The 20679-nt window shown below is 37.7% G+C and overlaps 1 protein-coding gene across 3 annotated transcripts; it reads right to left on the bottom strand.

Annotated features, from left to right (window-relative positions):
* Positions 1-4540: 4540 nt before the first annotated feature.
* LOC128796428 (transmembrane protein 180-like) lies at positions 4541-20606 on the bottom strand. Of its 3 annotated transcripts, none has more exons than XM_053958021.1 (7): positions 20548-20606; positions 17891-18069; positions 16371-17105; positions 13311-13465; positions 11784-11867; positions 10612-10755; positions 4541-5655 (listed from the first exon to the last, which is right to left on the bottom strand). In XM_053958021.1, exons 2-7 carry the CDS (start codon positions 18041-18043, stop codon positions 5523-5525), a joined length of 1404 nt encoding a protein of 467 aa, XP_053813996.1. In that variant the 5' UTR covers positions 18044-18069; positions 20548-20606; the 3' UTR covers positions 4541-5522. The 3 variants fall into 3 exon arrangements, with proteins under 3 accessions (XP_053813996.1, XP_053813998.1, XP_053813997.1); XM_053958023.1 differs by having other exon boundaries at positions 4541-5652; XM_053958022.1 differs by lacking the exon at positions 20548-20606 and having other exon boundaries at positions 17891-18128.
* Positions 20607-20679: the final 73 nt, after the last annotated feature.

Below are 20679 nucleotides of genomic sequence, written 5' to 3'. Positions count from 1 at the left end.
GGGTGGGCCGGCGGCGGCTCGGCCGGGCCCCTCGGCCGGGCTCCTCCTTCGTCCCCGCCCCGGGCCGGCGGGAGGGCGGCGGCCGCCTCGGCGGCGCTCGCGCACGTGCTCGGCGCCGCCCTGTCAGCCGCGCGTGCGCAGAGCGGCGCGGGCCGAGCCTCGCCGGGAGGAGCCCTCAGCGAGCGCGGCCGCTCCTCAGAGCGCGTCCGGTGCGCGGCTGCGGCCCCTCACGGCCTGCGCGGGGAGGCGCCGGCAGCCGGACCCCTCTGCGATCCTGCCTTCCACCTGGAACCGCCTCTGATCAAGCTCTGCTCACATCCAGCCGTGCCTACCCTGGGAAATCAGCAAAACCAGAGCAACAGCAGAACATTGCCGGAGGATTTTTGTGTGCGGTTCATTTTCACTGGTTTAACTCCCTTGAGGAAAGTTTTTGACTTGAGAGCTTTAGACAGTTTTCCACTGAGGATTGTTTGGGTTTTTTTGGGGTTTTTTTCTCCCTCCAGTAGCTAGATGAGCTACAATGCCATTTTGGTCTATTTTTATTTAGCTTGGGATTAAGACTCTCCTTTCCATGTCTCTTCTTATTTGTAAAGACAGACTAGTTTATTTTTTCCCTCCAGGAATAAAACAGCTTTGTAATCAAAATCCAAAATGACAAAAGATAAATTCGCTGCTTTTTAAACAGACATCTGCGCACAATATTATAAACCAGTAAATAAAATTACTTCAGGTTAGTTACAAGTTGTTCACAGGGAAACATCTTGGTTTTATCACATAAAAAATACAGATAATTGATGGCACACCAAATAAATGAAGAAATTTGCTAGCTTTTGTCTTTCCATTGTTAGCATACAACCTGGGTGTGCTTTAATGGAATTTTTCAAAATTCCTACCCAGTGTTACATTTGTCATTAACATTCTGATGCAGTAGTTGTATACTCAGCATATTTTTCTCTTGACAAGCCATAAAGAACTCACTATTCATGCATATTTAGGTAATAATTTTGATGTATAGTCATTTGCATATAAACTGGTGGATTTGTAACCAAGCACTGGACAACCTCAGCAAACCCTTTGTGGTGGAAGCAAGCTTTGCCACTCAATTAGGTGTGCTGGGAAAGGATTCCCAGAAATAATGGAATCACTTTTTCTACTTTCTGCTCCACTACTTGGAGATCATTTTTTCTTTGTCTGGATGGAAAATTTCTATAATCAATTGGATCCCTGGAGTCAAAAAGGTCCCAAGCACGCCCAAAGGGTTGAAGGCAGCTGTTGTTGCTGACCCAAGGAGCCTGGCTTCTGGAGCAGCCTCGGTGGCAGGGCAGGCAGCACAGCCTTGTGTAGTCCACGATGTGAATCCTCCATTTTCTCAAGAAAATGTGATGCCTCAGGTTTTAGCTTTTCTATTTTTCAGATTCTGTACTGCTTTAGTGTGTGGGTCTGGGCTTCATATTAGGGGATGGTGAGCTCTCTTCACAGAGTAGGGAGACAAAACAATTCCTTCTCCAGCTGAGGACCAAGGACAAATGATCCAAATCTCAGACCCAAGAGCATAAACAATGCGAAGAGAGAAAAACAAGAAGGATGGGACTTCATCAGCTGAAGCTGTAACTGGACAATTAACTCCAATATGCAAACGGGGCAGAACTTCAAAAAGTGAGAAGATCCCGTGACCAGTTGTGCATTTTGTGACCATTTTGGGTTCACCCTGGGTGTAGCCCTGGCTGGGCTCTTGTGCTGCCCAAGGTGGATTTATTGAGGCCTCCCAATCAATACCTGCTTTATTCTTTAACTCTGTCTAGTCTCTGTTCTAGGTCAGCCTTCACAAAGCATCAAATGCAGTGATAAAACAACTTTCCCTTCTATTACTGAAACATTAGCAAGAAAGGGATTACCAGAAAGAGGGCTTTAAGGCAAACACAGATCTCTAAAATCCTCTCCCCCAAAGGTAAGCCAGGAAGCCCAGCTGTGGGTCCCACCAGACCTTCAGGACAACTCACCCCAAGCTCAGTTGTATGCTCCTTTAGCGAACCAGCTGGAATTCTTTTGCCTGCCTGTACTACTGAGCCTTTCCCCGAGCTGGCTTAATTATGCAAGGAAGTGCCTAGGAGTACTTGTGGAGATGTGGCTTATCTGAAGTGTTCCTTCCCCTTCCTGCTTGTCTTTCCTGACAGCACCCATTAGGCTGTGGAACTGTATTCAAATGTAAACATTCCTACCAGCCATGTCAACACAGAACATTCGTGAATTACTGAGCAGTTCCAAAATCAGGGAAGCAGGAGATTGGGAAGGTCATTTTGTACAAGACCAGAAGAGAGGTGGGCATGTAAGCTCCACAAAACATCATTTTTCCTCACTTAAAATTAAATATGCTTTGTTGTCATTTATTCAATATTTTCACTCCATCACTGACCATGTATTATATTACTACTATATTAGATTAACATTCTTTAGTGTCTATTGGGCAACATCCTTTTAAGTCTAGCAGACATTTCTGCTTATTGATTTTCAGTAAATAAAATTCATTCAGTGTATTAAGTTCCATATTCTTAGAATTTATAGAGAAACTCTAAGAATGTAATTCAAGCATCACATTTCTCCTCCTCTGAGCTTACCACAGCATTTCATATTTTATACTATACACACACTTATAGCCTCTTTATCAGTGATGAGACCATTTTAGACACTTAAATTATCCAGATTAAATTGAGGCATTTTTCCAGCAGTGGGAGTTCAAGCTCAGACACTGTTGGCTAATAAGGAGAGAAAGCAGGGAAACCAGCTGTTGCAAGACACTGAACTTTTGCCTTTGATCATCCTTTACTTGATTCACAGCCAAAACCGATCACGTAGGTTTAGCAGAAGATAACAAAGTTTAGTGGGTGACAGAGAAATGGAGAATAAGCAATGTCAGTCACAGCACAGTGCCAACCTTCTATTCCCATAGGAAGACAAGCATCCAAATTTAAAGCACTCTTCCAGTCCTCTTTGGGATTGACTATTGATGCTCTAAAAGACATTTCTCCTGCCCTTACAGCAAGGGAAATAGGACAGACAAATGGGAGAACAGTGTATAATAAATTTGGAAAATTATTAATATTTTACATATCAAATAATTTGAATTGTATTTCTCCGATTTTTTGTCTAAACCAGTTTATTCTGCAGTTAATGTCTCCTATCTTCAGGCTGTCTTGCTTAGAAATCTTTGATTATGTACTTTTCCTGTAGGAATTCTAGAGATGCAGCAGATTGTAGAGCCTATTCAGCAGTGCATTGAGTCATACCATTCCTTACTCCTTTCTTACTTCAGTACATTAATGGTAACTTTATCAGACATTTTCCAGAAAAAAATAATTCTGATGATTTAAATGAATTCTTGATGTGATTTTGACTCTTAAAACCACTTCTTAGATTTCCTGTTGTATAGCATGGTACTCTTCCAGTTGTACACTATTTTCTAATAACCTAATATTAGAAATAACTAACACAGTCACCTAACAAATCCTGTTTATGGTACAATAACATTATTTTATTGTATATGTTAAAATGTATATTCTATGAAGATAGGATAAACATGGGAAATTTAGGAAATACAGAAACAATAAAGACAAAAGAGACTATTTAATGTTATTACCATTTTTAAAGGAACTGTCAGGGAGAAGAATGTTTCATGTAATGAATCAAAGACTATATTAACCTAAAGATTATATTAACTTAAATTCCTTCAACTTCTGCTCCTGCCTTTCAGGCATGAAATAAACACATACAATGCAGGAAATCTTTTCAAACTCAAAACCTAAACACACAGGCCTTATCTGCTCTGGTATTTGTATTTACACAAGTGATGCTGTATGTGCACATAATGCTGTTAGCATGCACAACGCAAATGGGCAACAGCCTCACTGACTAGACAGATACAAACCAGGTAAGAAAACTTCAAACTTCACCACAGTTCTGGCTTCTTACATTTTAACATAAATCTTCATATTTCTATCAAAGGATTCATTTGGATTTCTAAATATTTAATGATGATCTCCCTCTTTTTCATTCATCATCTTGAAAGCACTTCACACTTCAAAAAAGGCAAGGAAATGATGTTATTTCTACTCTGCAAATGTAGAAGCCAAGGCACAAATGAATGTTTTTTTCAACTCTGTTCTTTCAAATTTCTTCATTAAATTATGCTGGTGTCCACCAAAATGCAAAGCCATTTCTTACACTCATTTCTCTTCCAAGTTACCTGTCACAGTAAGTGTAGAGCCTTGAAAATCAGCTTGCTCAGCCTTTTAAAACTGGGATCACACAATGCTCTTGTACTTTCAAGTGGCACTCCCTAAGAAAGGTGCTACTAAAACTGAGTTTGCCCAGGCAAAACAAAATACAAAAATGCAGTGATTGTATTGTGCTAAAGGTATTTATCACTGCACAATTACACTGTGGATATACTGGAGAAAGAATAATATTGATTAAATGGGAGTACTGTAAACATGCCAATGTGTCTTATCATTACAATGTGTGAAATGAAGAAAGGACTCAATGCTTCTGAATTTTTGTCAAAAACTCTTTATTTTATAAAAATCACAGGATTCATTTAAAATCTTAACTGATAAGAATTAATCAGAAATTATCTAACTTCAACTTGATGATTCAGAAATTAACTTAAATAGTCACACACCAAATGAGTTAGCCAATGTAACACTAGTGAACAGGTAGGTAGAGCTTGGTTTAGTAACTGTGTGTGCCTATATTTGTCCAAGAGCTGAACCCTACATCCACAGACTAATGCTGTCCTTGCCACAATGGCATTCTGTATGAGGCACTAACTATAGGATACCTTCAAAATTATTTTCCCATTTAAAGCCAGAAAACTGCACTGACCTTCCACCAACCAGAGATTCTGAAAGTCAGTGAGGACTTACTGAGCTTTTTCCATATTGAGCAACACTGAACAGCATCTGAATCCTTTTCTTCTTCAGCCTGACACAGACTTTCACAGGGTAGTTAATTACTCTTGGCTCTTCCCGTGGTAGCTGACAGATTTGTCTTGATACTGGCCAGCTAGACATCATCTAAATTTTTCTCTTTATCTCCCTGCCATCCATGAGGGATGTCCACTGGGTTCTTCCAGATTAACTTCAGAGATCTGCCATTTTATCAGTATGGCAAAATTAATCCACCAGTAGGCTTCAGAAAATACAGTTCCCTTGAATTCCAGGTGCTGGGTTGGGATCCCTTTCCCTGATCTGCCACATCCTTTCTTCAAATGAGTTAACAGGAATCATTATATACCAGAAATTACTTTAAATAAAGTAATTAAGGATAAACGCCATTAACAGAAAGCAACTGAACTAGGAAAAACTTGTGTAGGCTCAGCATTAAGGCTGAATGTGACTCACAGTCCATAGAGACTGAATGAAACAGCTCAAACTGTGTTTCCTCTTGCAATTTTGCTTTCTCACATGAAAAACTTACTGAACTCTCTTGTGGTTCAGCAGGAGATGCACTGACCACTGGTTCCATATTTACTGTGGAGCTGCCAGGTGGCTGTTCTGGATGGAAAAGGGAGTCCAGGTCAGGATCTGTAGGACTGCAATGCAGAGGGGAACCAGACAGACCAGGTAGAACATGGCATCATGGAGATCTAAAAACGACCTGCTGAAACAAATGAGAATGCAGCTTTCAATAAGAAGATTAACTTCCATGGTCATTAAACAAGTTATTTTAAAATCATTCCCATTATAAACACATAGACATGCTACTGTACAGTCAATTCTAAGTAAAAGAAATAGAAATATCTTGTGTCTTTTCTAATTTTTCATACAGATATGTATTATATATTGCTTTCTCTAGGTGGGAGGAATTCAGACAATTAGCACACAAAGAGTTAATTTTAATACAACCTAAGAAATCCTGTTCACTACTTTCCTGATTATGTAATATAGAAATCAATTTAAGCAAATTTCTTCCAATTATAGAACAGAGGATCCAAAAAGCTTTAATAAGACTGAAAAATTTGGAAGAGAAAGAAAAGTAGAAAATGGAAGCAAACTTTTGAACATGAAATTAATTTATTTGAGTTGAAATCTGTGCTACTTACTCTCCACATAGTGTGATGTTTTAGATGCTGAATGCTAGATAGAAGTAAATTGCACAAAATTCAGGTGTAGTTTCAAGGGCCATTTGAAATATCAAGCTTTATTTCATTTGGTTTTAAAATAAATGATTACAAGATAATATAAGCCATAGAAAGAATAAATGTGAAATTAACACTAGTTTTCATTTTTTCTAGTGAATGCATGGCATTTCCTCATTTAAATCTTCTCTAATGGAAAATAAATAAAAGCATCAGCAAATATGAATGAAGAAAGAAAATACAGGAATTAAATGAGCTCCCTTTTATGAGCAGTATGGTTTCTGACAGCTCAAAGCATGCATTTTGGCATTCATCTAGTAGGAATCATTATCTACTTGCATTCTGTTAATTATGGGATTCTAATTACTTAAATATCAGGAAAGTCAACTCAAGCTGAGAAACAGCCCCTAAGTGAACTTTCTCTCCATGAGGCAGTTTATGTTCCTTTCTAATTTTTTCCTTAACATTCAGGGATGAGATAAGACACTCACAGAACAGCTATGGGCATGGTCCAAAAAACCTGAAATCTGTGAAAAATACCCCAAACCTTGAACAGGTTTCTGAATAAAATCTAAGAGCTCCTCTGAATCGGGAAAGGATCAACTCATGTCTCGCTCAGTTTAACAGAAAAAATGTTTACAAGCTCCAACAAAGCCCAGATTCTGTCCTTAGAACAGACACAGGCTCATAAATGAGCACAGTTGATCTCAAACCATGTACATGCTAATGCTACATAAGAAAACAAAAGCCCACAGGCTCACAAGTGAATCACTTAATCACTCGGGCAATTGCATTTGTGACTGGGAGTGCTCACTAGCAGGCCACTGGTCCATAGCCAATGTTTATTGGCAGTGACAATAATTTACCATTTGGAGTTGTTTACTGGCCTGTATCCAACTGCATTTCCAGTGCACCTACAGGGGATGGAGCCCACATCATGCACAGCTCTGGCACAGCTGCCCCCAGGGACTGCAGGAGCAGTGCCAGCAGGGAGGCCACAGACACATTATTTAACCACCTAATGATGAGAACAGGACCCAGACACAGTTAACAGGATGTTGGGGCTTGCATTTGGCCTGTTCCCCACACGAAAGAGGATTGCAGTTTTCAGTGCTAACATTATTCCATCTTTACACAAAGAACATCTGCAAAATCACTCACACGGTGCAATCCTGATTTGGTTTCACTAGAACAATGCTGATTTAAGAAAATAGTATTACCTATTGTACTGTAAAACCTTAAGTTATTGCAGGAATTATGAAAAAGTATCTGTAATACACAAAACAAGGAATGGGAAAATATTTCATTAAGGGACTGGGATAAATCAAGAGCAGAGTTTGGATTTCAACACAATTACAGCTGAACAAGTAGCTTCAGAAATTTCCACATCTACCTTTTTTTTGCACACACAGGAATAAAACATACAATGTTTCCCTAAACAGCCCTAAAATCACTCTGAACAGAATGTCAGGTAGTTCAGTAATTCAATATGAAAGCATTAACAGTTTAAAGTGCCTTCAATAAATAATGAAGAATTGCTGCCAAATAACTTCATTCTGAAGAACGAATTTGAAAAGCACTCTCAAGAGAAGCTGGTGGTAGTTGCAGTGGCTCTCCAGAAGAGGGAGGTTTTAAACTAGGCATCTTTTCCATAGCAAAGTAAAAAAAAATCAAGCCAAACTACAAAAACAAAGCAAAACAAAACAAAAACAAAGAAGAACAAAAACAAAGAAGAACAAAAAACATCTCAAGCCATACAGGGCACATACCGCTTTGCTATGATGATGGAAGAAAGGAAAAATGAGGACACTCCATTCTGCAAAGTATTGCTCAAATTTTAAAGATATTAAAAAACCACTTTCCATGACAAAGTGCTAAACTTGTGTGCAATGACCACATTTCCTAGGGATGTGGCACAAAGTGTGAGCAGAGGGGAAGGATCACCTTTGCCCTGCTGCAGGACTTTGTCTAATTCCAGCCCATTTCTCCAGCCTGTCGAGATCCCCCCCGATGGCAGTGTCACCCTCTGTGCAGGTGCCACAGCCCCGGCTTTGTGTCATCCCCAAATTTCCTGAGGGTCCATCCTGCCCCATCATCCTGATCATCAGGAATGCAGCCCAGGCAGGCAATCTCCACTGCCTTCCCCTGCCCACCAGGCAAGTCATTTAACTGTTGAAGTTTATCAAGTTGGTCAAGCATCACTTCCCCTTGGTGGAGCCATGCTGGCTATTACTGATGATTTTATTGTCCTTACTGTGCCTGGAGCTTTCCAGGAATAGCGGCTCCATCATTGTTGCTACAGTTTAACTCTCAGTTCAAGAAAAAGCAATAATTATTAGTAAAATAAATTATTAAAAATAATTCAGAATGAAGCAAATAGTGTGTAGACTGCATATTCTACCTTGTCCCAGTAATCAACATTGCTGGAAACTCTTCAGACATATTTGTTCAGGGCCCAAACATTTTGTTAATGCAGAATAAGGGTCCTCTGTGCTATCTTCACAATTCACTGCCACTACACCTAATAAAGCAAATGCTTTCCAAAGCACTTAATAGATATTGCCAGCTTTGGAGAAGGAGGAAGGACAGAGCTGAGATTGTATTGGCATGGGTCATAATACTTCATTTTATATAATTCACATGTGTGAAAAGCTTTTTTTCACCCAAAACAGTTTGGGCATATTTTAAACAATCTCTTGTATTTAATTTCTGTTTGTCCTCAAACAACTTGGTCCTGGGGCAAGTGTATTTTAACTGTCTGCCTATGGCTGAAATATGAGACCAGCCAATAGGTTTTTAATATATATAAGTAGTTTTAGCTCAGTCAATCGTCTGAGAACAGTGCCAAGGGCAAAGTGACTCCCTGGAAACAACTTTGAGCTTTCTGGTCTTCATGGATTGTGTATCAACCCTGTACTCCATTTGCAAGCAAAGGAAAACCCATCCACATACTACATATATAGGAAACACAGGCAAACTGCTTCATATTTAAGAAATTATTTTTGAAAGGATGGGCAAGAGAAATACTGTTTCAGGTGCTCTGATTCACTAATCTCAGCTTTGTATGTTTTATGCTGTTTCTGGCTCTGTTGAAATAAATAAAATTTCAGCATGACTCAAGTGAAAACACAGGATTTATAGATTGAGCATTCCAAGTATTTCAACCTCTATATATTAAATTCATTGTTGCTATAGTCCAGGGGCTATTTACCAGGCAAAAAATATTTATGACTACTGTGATTTAAAATCCATCCACAAAGGCATCATTTATCTGATTGAAAGGGATCAGAACTGCAGTTTTTATGTTTCAAATCTGAATTTCTCTGAACCATCAAGATGAATATATTCAGCCCTCTCAGATCCACATCCAGTTCAACCTAGCACTCTTCTGCAAAAATCACTCATCTTATTTGACATTATAATGAGGTTCATGTCCTCTTCACATAATCTCACTGGCTCTCTACAGAATGCATTAAAATAAGCTGTTCTCACACATAGCCTCAAACTTAAGCTGCCTTTGCTTCTGTCTGGATGCATTTCTGAAGACCACCTGTTGTTCTTTTATGTCATGCTTGTCCTCATACATTTTTTTAGAAAATTCCTCAAATATGGAATGTTCTCCTAACCTTAGGTGGCACATAACCAGACCTCTCTCCTTCAGGAGCTATCTCCACAAAAGTTCATATAAAATTGTGTTTATCTGTTCCTTTAGGTTTTTACTAAAAGTTTAGGAGAGCTATGTAGATCTCAGGATATTCATATTGTACCTTCAAGTAAATCCTAATCAGGACTGAATTTTCCATTTAGCCCTGACTTCAGTTATTCCTTATGTTGCCACTTCCTCCTGATGGTCATAAATCCAGCCTGTGACCCTTTCAGCGTGGTTATTCCCTGTTAATTTATTTTTATAAAAGCCCACACATGTCCAACTAACCAGCAACCACAGCTTTATGCTGTTTTAAGGTCTCCAGGGACTGCAATGAACTCATTAGCATTAGAATGGTAAGGAGTATTGGAGCCAAAATGATGCACTCCTACTCGAGGGAAAGTCTCTCCCTCCAGTGATTATACTGCTTCCTCTCAAACAGGAAAAAAAAAAAGGATCTGATTAACATTATATATTATATATTTAAGGAAGTAGGTTTATGAGGTAAACAGAAGGCAGATGCCAGGACAACGTGTATCTTAAGAAGAGCTATTAGGTGATCTCAAACATTTTCTTCTTTTATTGCAAAAAGCCAGGGAATGAAAGGTATCCTTTGCTTTTCAAAATTAGATAGATATCCTCATGTACATTGTTTAATAAATGATTTACTCTTTACTTCTACACAGACAAAACCAGCTGATTAAGTATTTTTAAAATGTTTATGTTTTTGAAGTGCAGTTGATGCAAAGGAATTGCTGATCAATTTTATTTTTCAATTACGGAGTATTTAATATTATTTTCTAAGATTTTAAAGTATGTTTTTTGAACTAACCTTATATCAGGATGACCAGGTACATTATTCAGGTTATAGTATCCATAATGATTTAGTACTGTAACCACAACCATTGGAGCCAAAGATTGGGCAGGCTTGGTAAATAAAGCATTGGTACCAAAAACCATAGAGGAAAGTGGTAACCTAAAATATTTGGGGAAAAAAACAAATGCACAACACACACGTATTAGTGTATTAATTACACTTGTGATTTCAAAAAGCTTGAAATCTTGTTAATGTGCAAATCGTAAATATCATGATCCTTAGATTTATCTAGTTCACGCATTACAGCAAACACATCTACTCTCATAATGGAATTTAAATTTATTTGGAAATTAAAGGTTACAAACCTCTATGGGATGTGGATATGAGTATATATATATATATATATATATACATAGACACAGCTTGGCCCTAATTCTGAAGTGACTCGTACTTAAATTCAACTTTGTGCACTTTGAGTAATTACTAAAGTTAAATTAGACTGAACAGTGCATGGAGAATTAATTACAACTGAAGATTTTGCATGCATAGGCCAGAAAATTTAGCCAGAGGCAATTTTTTCCTCATGAAAGCAACGGATCTTCCATTTGAGGGGCAAGTTCTTTAACAGGAGTGAATCTGCACTTACGTAACAATTGATTGAACCAACAGGAAGTTATGTGCACTTTGATAAAAATCCAAAAGATCAACGAGTTGCAATATACTATTCTGCAGCAGGTTTTATCACTTTTATTTCAGGGAGATAAAGGAACCAATTGGACTTTGAAATCTGCATTTTACCTAGCATAGGCAAAGCTTTCTTAACACCTTTTCCATCTTGGAAAGGCCTCATTCAGAAAATTCCATATATGATCATAGATGTATCTGGTTACAAAGTAATTCAATTGAAGCTAACAAAAATAAAGCCACAAAAATTGGAAGGACTTGGCTTATAATATAGTATCAGAAAAATGAGAAATTACCTAATAATCTGTTTAAATGACTCTACTGAAGGAACTGCAGGAAACTTTACTCAAGTTCTGATCTTCACTTATGCTAAGTTGCTCTCACAAAAAGTACTTCTATATCAAGGATCCCAGATAATTTACTGTCTTTACATTGACATAATTTATTACCAAAGAGTAACAAGGCAAACAGCATGTTTAAAAAAATGGTAATGACTGACATACCTCCTCTTGTGCTTTATTACATCTGCATCAACAATATCTGCCAAAGGCAAATTGAACAAGCTAAATGAAGCTTGCACAATTACCCTGAAGAAAAACAAAATATTGAAGATGTTCATAGTTCTTACAGTCACTTTATAATGAAATTGTAACTGACATTCTAACACAAACACACCAACACAGATATTCTGCAAACACACAAAGCTGAGATGTTCCTTAAAACATGAAAGCATTACCAGATCTGTTCTTAGTTGAGAATTAGAAATCAATATGCAAATCTAGAAGTGGGGGATTTTCTTCTTTTTTTTGCTGGACATTGGTGTAAAAGGTCATGAACACTTTGACAATAAATTTACATTATCAGTAAATGTCATTTAAAATGATCAGAAGAAAAGAAACATCTCAGAAAAAGGAGAAACTGAAAATTTGCTCTTGAAATCTGGAAAAGACATGACCATGTGGAAGATAAACTTCAAGGTGGAAGAATTAGAATACAAAGAATAGTTTGCATGCATTCCTATATATGTATTTACAGTGTATACAGATGTATATAGGTATGCAACACACACATACAAAGACACACATACAAAGCTGATTTTTAACAAATAGCCAAATGAAACAATAAACTCAAATATTACAATTTCTGTGTCTTATTAAATTTTGGCTTTTACTAACAAGGTACTTTGAACAACTAGCACTTTAAACATACAGTCTTTAGGTACCTCAGAATTTTTTCTTGGGAGAAATCAAAACACATCTTCATCATTTAAAACATGCAGATAACGAAATTCAATTTATTGTTCACACAATTCAGTGTTAGAGTAGCCCACAACTGCAATACTGAAAATAAGAAAGAAAACGGGGTGGGGAGGGAAGAAAAAGAGGGCAGGAAAGACAACAATGGAGAAAGACAACAATGAAAGAAAACATGAAGAAATAAAAACAAATTGCTGTAACAGTATTCTGATACAGACAGCTCTTTATCTTGAAATAAGGTTTTCCATGTATCATTATATACTTATGTGAAAATACCACTGCTTGGCATCTGACTACTGAGCAGCAGTGGGAATGGGCTCAGTGCTGGTTACCCAAGAGACACCTGAGTTACCCAGATCTGCCTGCAGTGCAGCACACAAGTGCTCCTGCAACACAGGGTGAGCTCTGAGCTTTCCTAGCAAACAGTCCCTGGGGAGAGAGACTGTTTCCTCTGCTGAGCTCTTCCATGTCTGTGGAAAACATGAGATTCTCCTTCCCTTGCATCTCAGGTTAACGTGACTGGAGGCATGTGCCTGCAAACCGTAATTGCTGTTTGCATTTTAGGCTTTTTTATTTCAAGCAGAAAATAAAAGCTGAAACAGAATAAAATGAAAGGCAAAAAAAGCTGTAACTGGAGCTTCAACTTTTCTGGTAAGTGAAAAAGAATGAAAACCATGAAAGCAGAGGCAGAATCTTCATGGTAATAAAAGCAAGTATCTACTCTATTAGAAGTATTTCAGCTGTGTCTATGAGCAGGGGAGTGGATTTACTTACATGTTTGTTGTGACATAAAATGCCAGCAGATAATAGTGTTCTTGCCCTAGAAGACACATGACAGCAGCAGCTACTCCTTCATAGTAAAAGGAAAACAAGATGATTTTGTAATAACCAAACTTCTTCAACGAAGCATGACTGAGAAGAACAAGGCACTGAAAAGATAATATAGACACATAGGGGATGAAAAGATACATACAGTGTCTCAGCATTAGGAGAGCTGTAAAACACAAACCTGGCATAACTAATATACTTTTTTAAAGAAAAAAAAACCTCAAACAATGACCCTTTCTAAGAAGTTTAACAATATAAAAAAATAGAAATTGAACAAAGACAACTCCCTACTGGCTCATTCTATGCCACTTCTACTAGGTACAGTCTCACTCAAAAACTAGCCACTGAGAACTGCTATATGCTGAGAAAAACAGTTCTCCACAATGCCTAACTTATTTATTACTTATGATCTTTATTTTTGATATCCCTTAAAGTATTAGCTTTGCAGTATGATAACAGTAAATCAAGCATCTTGCCATGTAACTGCTGAAAAGATGTATTTTCAGTAATTGCTTTTTCATTAATATTACTGTTTTCATTGACATTTATAGAAATCAAGCTTGATTTTTAAGTTGTCAAAGCAAGCTCACCAGGACAGCTTTGACTAAGCAAGTTAGAGGCTTTACTAGCAAGCAGAGAAAGGCAGAGGCCAGTGCTTGTGCATGACTGAGTTTTAATTTTGCCAGTCTTGGCAAGGAGTAGATTCTGAGAATCTAGTGACTGGCTAACTCATGAAAATTACATTAAGCGCTCATTATAGTATGAACAAAATTTAAGTTCTTCTACATTGTTCCTCACTTTTCAGTTTCAATGGACATTCTGTAATGAATTATGTTTTGTTATATGGGCCTTTGTCACCATCTACATGTACATGGTCCTCATGTCTGTCACAAATATACAAACTGTATACAGATCCACATTTTCTCATTTTTTCTGTGTTACAGAGATGAACTGTGTAATACTCAGATGAAGAACAGGAAAGAGTTTTCCTTGTACAATTGTTCCCACACTGAAATGCTTTAACATAACAAATAAAACCAGGATGCTACGGTCAGACAAAGATTACCATGGCAAATGCTATTGTATAAAAAGCTCAAGATTTCTACTTGATCAGGGAGGTAAAACTAATCTGGAAAGGAGGTGTAAGAAAAATATCTTGTTATAAGAAATTTAAAGCTTACTCCTCCCCCTGGCTGTTTTCAAGGATTTTGCTGAAAAGTGCCTCCACTAGAAATACTAAGGGATCATGTAATGCCTGCTACTGTAAACACCATGTTCCTGTCTCCCTGTAATTGCAAAATAACCCTGTCTCAGGAAGTACTTATGACTTAGAAAATTCCTCACTACTTGCACGTCTTTAAGACTGTGTGTTTATAAGGAAAATACTAACAATGATGCAAATTCAAAGTTGTTTGTCTATGTTACAGCAATGTTTTCCTTGTGGGCAGGTTGTGTTCCTCACATCCACTACTAGAAGAAACCTAAGTCAGAAGCTGAATTCTAGTTTAGTAGAGGCCACTGAAGCAGAGTTCATAAAAAGGAGCTTTATTTTACAAGGATTGGGTGTTTTTCCAGAAAGTGAAGTTCAGGACATTGCCATTAGAGAATTCTCTTATTGTATCTTGAGCTCAAAGGGACAAAACCTGAGAAAACTACGGTCACAGCAAACCCTCTACGGTTCAGTGACCTTCTAGACAAAGAGTCCCTGGGGAGCAGAGAGAGATGCATTTTCTGAAAGATTGTTCTTTTCACACTGTCACATTGATTTTATCAATAAAAGTGATTGCTATATATTAAGTGTAAAATTATTTAAACTTTCCTAACTTCTGTAGCTTCTGATTTATTTCCAAAGTTCATTACCTAACTGCCTGAGGTACAGAGGAAAACCCCAAAACTATTAAACCTGTGATAAGGACAAAAGTTGAAATTACAGATAGTTAGGAGTTATGGAACAGAAGGTATGTTCAGGATCTGTATGTTTTATATGCAAAAGCCTAAATGGGAACTGAAATTGAGCTGTGAATTCCAGTTGCATTTTCACATATCTTCTTATACATATTACTTATCAAAACCCATTACAATTCAATGACTATAACAGCCTGATTTTAAAAAATTCTGAACACCATCAGCACCTATGATGAATGTCAGAATACTCATATTTTGAGTATCCTAACTTTCAACATCCAACAAGCAAACACAGAGAAAGTTTTTAAAGATCTAGAGAAAGAAGTTAGAAGGCAATGAACAAAAGAATTTTTTATTTACTGCAGACAAGTGTGGTCTGTGGGATATACTTTTGCTGCTCTACTTGTTCTCACACATTACTCTTCTGGGTTCTCTTTCTCTTTTCATTTCATTATTCCTCCCCTCATCCCTGATTGGGCTCTTAAAAGTATGTCTCTCTTCCCCATAAATACTACTGACCAAGAGACCAATCAACAAAATAAATGGGAATGTATTATTCACCAAAAGCAGCAATTTAGAGTTTTGTTTGGTTTCCATGACTGAGATACCACATATTTTAACAATGCTTTTAATACTTAATAATTTTTCTGGTATTTTGTGCATTTTATTTCAGAAGCTTCCTGAAGAAGAGCTTACTCTTTCATTTGTAATACACAGCATTGGAAAACAGAACAAATAAAAAAAAGAATTCAGAACTCTGTAGATTTTGCTTTAGAAACATATGATCTTGGCCATGTTTTTCATTCCTTTATGCTTAGGTATTATAAGCACTGGAGGATACAAAACATTCATTCCTTGCCTACTCAAGTCTCACATTGTTTTAAACACACATTCTACCAGCCAGTCTGCTCTCTCTACCTCTTACACTTGATCAGCCTGCACAGAGGTACTTTCTTCTTCGAGAGCACTGGGGAGTGAGATTTGGTACTCATTTTGGCAAAAGCCTTATGCCAAATACAGCATTTTTTCAAGCGTTAAATGGATACTGTAACTACTAAAACACCAGGTTTTTGTATTTAGAAATAACGAATGACTGCCTACCTGAGGACAAATAAAACCTGCTCCATACATGATACTTCTTACTGATGAAGAAAGGACATCCTTAGGAATAAGATTATCCGCAAAGATCATCATAAAATTGTTGTAGAAGGCTAGGTGGAAGACTTGGAAGAAGTTCATTGTTACAAAACATAGAAAGTTCTTCTCTGTCAGGATTTGTTTCGTCAATGAAACCACTGAGGCCAAGGAGAAAGCTCCATCACTGTTTTCCAGATTAGCATCCTCTCTATGAATTTCCCTCTGCTCATATTGACTTGTGCTGTATTTACCTGTGCAACACATACAAGCTGTCGCAAGCGCTGCGATCAGAACAGTGAAAGCCTGAAAATAAGCGAAGTTTTCCATATTATCCGATAGGAGCCCACAAAAGAGAACGCTCGTGGAGCCGATCAGCGTTGCCACTTGGTTGTACTTGATGAGCTGGAGCCTGCTCTCGTGCCTGGTGGAGCTCTCGGCGAAGAGCGCGCACTGCGCCAGCAGCACGAAGGTCAGCAGGCCGTCGAAGGCGCAGAGCGCGACGACGAGGTGGAGGCCGCTCACCCAGTCGCCCTCCTCGTAGTGCCTCCAGGGGAACCACGGCAGCAGGAAGGCCAGGCCGTACAAAGGGGCTCCGTATAAAATGGAGAACTGGCGCCTCGCGCAGCACTTCAGCCTGGAGTTGTCTTGAATGTACCCAAAAAGGGGATCGTTGATGGCATTCCAGATCATAAACACAACCTGCCACGGACAAGGGAATTTGTCACTGCTGTCATTTGTCTACAGAGGTTACTCAAACACAGCATATTTATTTAAAATAAATCTCTATTCAGGCAATAAATAAATACATAGAAAAGCTACTCTGAGTAGAACAAGTCTTACTGCAGCTACTTATGTCTTAGTAACAGCTACTTAGAGTCAAAACAGACTCTGAAACAAATTCTTATTGGTATTCATAGGTTTATAGAAATTTTGAAAAAATGAGTAAGTAGGTAGGTGACCAACTACATGTGAAATAAACTGTCTCTAAGACTCCAGTCTTTCAAAACCTTATATATCTGGGCTTTCATCCTGCAAAGCTCAGATATTATTCTCACAGTAAGTTAATTCAAAACATGCGCTGGCCCATTACTTTCAGGAGACCATTTACAACGTGAGTTACTCACATGGATAATAACTTCCAGGATAAATGCAGTATTTAAGTACTTAAACAGTTCATAGGAAAGCACTAATGTCAAACTTATCTATGCAGCTGAGGTGCAAAATCAGTTTAGAAAATTACTTCAAGCTATGAAATGTAAAAATCTTTTCAGCAATTAACTCTGGAGATTTTTACTCTATGGACTGTAAATGATGTGCTTTATGTATAAGTTCCGTTGCTTATGGATTAACTAAAGTCAAAGATAATTTACTGTTAATTAATTGCAATGATTCCAAAATTAATCTGTCATTAAAAGAATCACTTTGTTGTAATAACACTGACGCACAGCACAACATGGTAATCAAAATATTCCACTGTACAGTACCTGTGCTACATGAAATGCTGTTTCTGAAATTTTGTATCGGTTTAGGAAAAGCTTAACGTAGTAGAAATTAAAAATGCTGTTCATCATTCCAGCACCTAAGGTAGTCATAGAATATGCCAGTGCATTAGCATGAATTCCCCACAGAATCTTCATCTTCCAAGAGTACAGCTCTCTTCTTCCTCAAGTTACAAAAGAGAATTACAACAATTAGTAGAATAATTTTCCAAATTAAAATAACATGGGGGATTTGCTTGTTTCAGAGGTGCAGAAATGTACTATTGGAGGAAAATGTTCCCATTCTTCCTTTTTTTTACAATCAGAAACACATTTTACTGAGTTACAAGACACTGAGCCCTAAATAAGTTATTAGGTGGCATTTCTAAGTATAATCAGTACATAAAAGTTAATGGAACAAGTAGACAAAAATTTGAAAGAAACCCTTCCTAACTGATGTATAGACTCCACTTAAAAACTTGCTATTGCGAACACTCATCTTGGTGTAGAGTTCAAAGTAATTGCTTACATTTGAGATCTTTCTTGCTAGCTATATATTCTTAAAATTATGGACTGTGTTGGAATGAAGTGACTCAACTCCTTATGTATTCCAATGCTATGAATGTCAAGTGCAGCATGCACGTAGGTGAATATTTCTTTCAAAACAAATACCAAGTTTTGCCCTTCCATTTTAAAATACTAATTGTTAAGAAGCCATGGAAGCAATATTTTCACCTAATAAACCATAAAACAATTAAAAGAAAACACCTTTAAATTAACATTTTCAGGGTATGGAAGAGTGCATGTAAATAAAATGTAGCAAGTAGCATACACACCATTTTATGTATGCCCAAATAGCAGAGATTCAGCCCAAGAGTACAGATTTCTTTAATCTACCATTCAGATATTCAGCCAACAAATTTTTAAAATGCTGATCTTTTCCATCAATTAGCATGTTTGGTGTAAACTGTGCCATGAAAGGAGCCAGCTCCAGGGAACCTCTACCTTTTAAAACTGTTTAATAGCTACCTAAAAGTAGCCCTTGACCATACTTGATTCTATAAGCCCAATACATAATTACTCCCAGGTATCTGTTTTTTAACTGAGGCTTTATTCATTTTTGCATCTGTTGAAGGAAGTTGTCTGCTATTAATTTTGATACCTCAAGTTCAAATTCCAGCCTTACTATGCAGAGCTTTACAATCTGCTTTATGTCAATAGTTCACACTTTGCTCCTCTGCATATCAACAATTTTACTGTAAATGCAATTTTCACATATCCATCAAAACACCCACTTTGAATATCTGCTTGATCAGCAGCTCTACAAGCAGCTCCCTGAACTCCTCATAAAAATAACCATGGAAGAAACAGGAAATGAAAGCCAAGGCTCTTTCCAGCCTTCCTGTGGTTTACAAGGCGGCTGAAGAGAGGCTGCTGTGCAGGAAGGGAGGAACTTCCGAATCACCGGGCAAGGACCACACCAAAGCCACAAATCAGGCAGGGAAGATGGAACAGGCAGTTTTTCCATCCCCCCACCATGGGAAATGAGCTCTTGAAGAGCAAATAAAGTGTGGATGCACTTTTGCATATATAAGGTGCTGTGATATGAAACATGATGCAAGGAGTAGGTAACTTCATTTTATAGCTAAGAAAAAAGTCAAGCTGACAAAAAACTGGAACCCTAGGATTCATTTTATTAAAGCAAATTTGTTTCTAAGAATATGTCTGATTTTTTTAAAATATTTGAGAATGACCATGATGTACATCTTCAAACTTATTTTTCTACACCTGTAAAGACAATACATTTTCAGGTGACAAAATTTTGCATTTTTGTAGTAAGTTTGGTTTCACTGTCTTTTACTGAGAAACCTAAAATGCAGGAAGAGGTTATTGAAAAGATGTACAATTGAAATGTTTACTTTTAAAAATAAGTTTGATATTCATATGAAAGTAATTACAATGAGTATGTTATTGGCAAGTGTCACATTTGCTTTTTCAAGCCTTCACAAATATATTTAATGAAATTATTTATATAGTGGATATTAGGGCTTTTGGAAAGGTAGTAATTTCACATCTACTTCTACCTGGAGCACCTTGCACAGGTCTTCAAAATGGAGAACTGGGAAACTTTACTTTCCTTCAAATTCCACAAGCACCAAGAATAAAATTGCTTCACACTAACATTACCAGCAGTGATTTCTATATTGTTTGACTCGATTCCTTCTAACCAAATAAAAAATGGTCCCCTCCGTTTCAGAAAAATTGAAAGATACTTGATATTTCTTCAACAAAAAATTTCTTACTATGCACAAACCCTAGTACCATGACTAATTGTAATATGCAGGATCTGACACAACTCTACCCTAATTGGTACATCTGGTCATGCACCTTGTTTATGAAATAGGTTCAATTAGAAGTTGAGGTACCACACTTCCTTTCCCAGATGTTCCCTTTAATAGCACTACAATGAAATCATGCATGAGCATCCCCTCCCTCTTCTTAATAGTCAGCCTTTATATTCAGCAGGTTAAAGCACTGGTGAACATTTTGTGACTCATAGAAGGCAAATCGGTTTCAGAAATTTCTAGTGGTTACAACCGTGTTAATACTCAGAGGCCGAAAGAACAGGCTGTTCAGGCCAGTGAGATGCAGTGTGACATTACCTGCGTTTCTCCCACAGCAGGATGACAACTGCTAAAAGAAATTAGAGCAAGAGTCTAAAGAAGAAAAGTGGATTCCGAGAGATAATAGCAAACGTTGCCTGAGGCGCACTAGCAGCCATCCTGCTCTGCCGC

This window comes from Vidua chalybeata, chromosome 16, assembly GCF_026979565.1.
Source record: "Vidua chalybeata isolate OUT-0048 chromosome 16, bVidCha1 merged haplotype, whole genome shotgun sequence".
Classification (NCBI taxonomy): domain Eukaryota; kingdom Metazoa; phylum Chordata; class Aves; order Passeriformes; family Viduidae; genus Vidua; species Vidua chalybeata.
The sequence above is the reverse complement of the archived record's forward strand: the minus strand, read 5'-3'. Positions and strand labels throughout refer to the sequence as shown.

What these genes read in the sequence shown, in the direction of transcription:
- LOC128796428 (XM_053958021.1), bottom strand. Translation starts at nt 18,043, where the DNA reads ATGAAGATTCTGTGGGGAATTCATGCTAATGCACTGGCATATTCTATG. An exon ending in CAGCATTTCATGTAGCACAG is followed by an intron (nt 17,106 to 17,890) that starts GTACTGTACAGT and finishes TGTCCGTGGCAG; the next exon opens with GTTGTGTTTATGATCTGGAA. An exon ending in TTTTATGTCACAACAAACAT is followed by an intron (nt 11,868 to 13,310) that starts GTAAGTAAATCC and finishes GTTTTTCTTCAG; the next exon opens with GGTAATTGTGCAAGCTTCAT.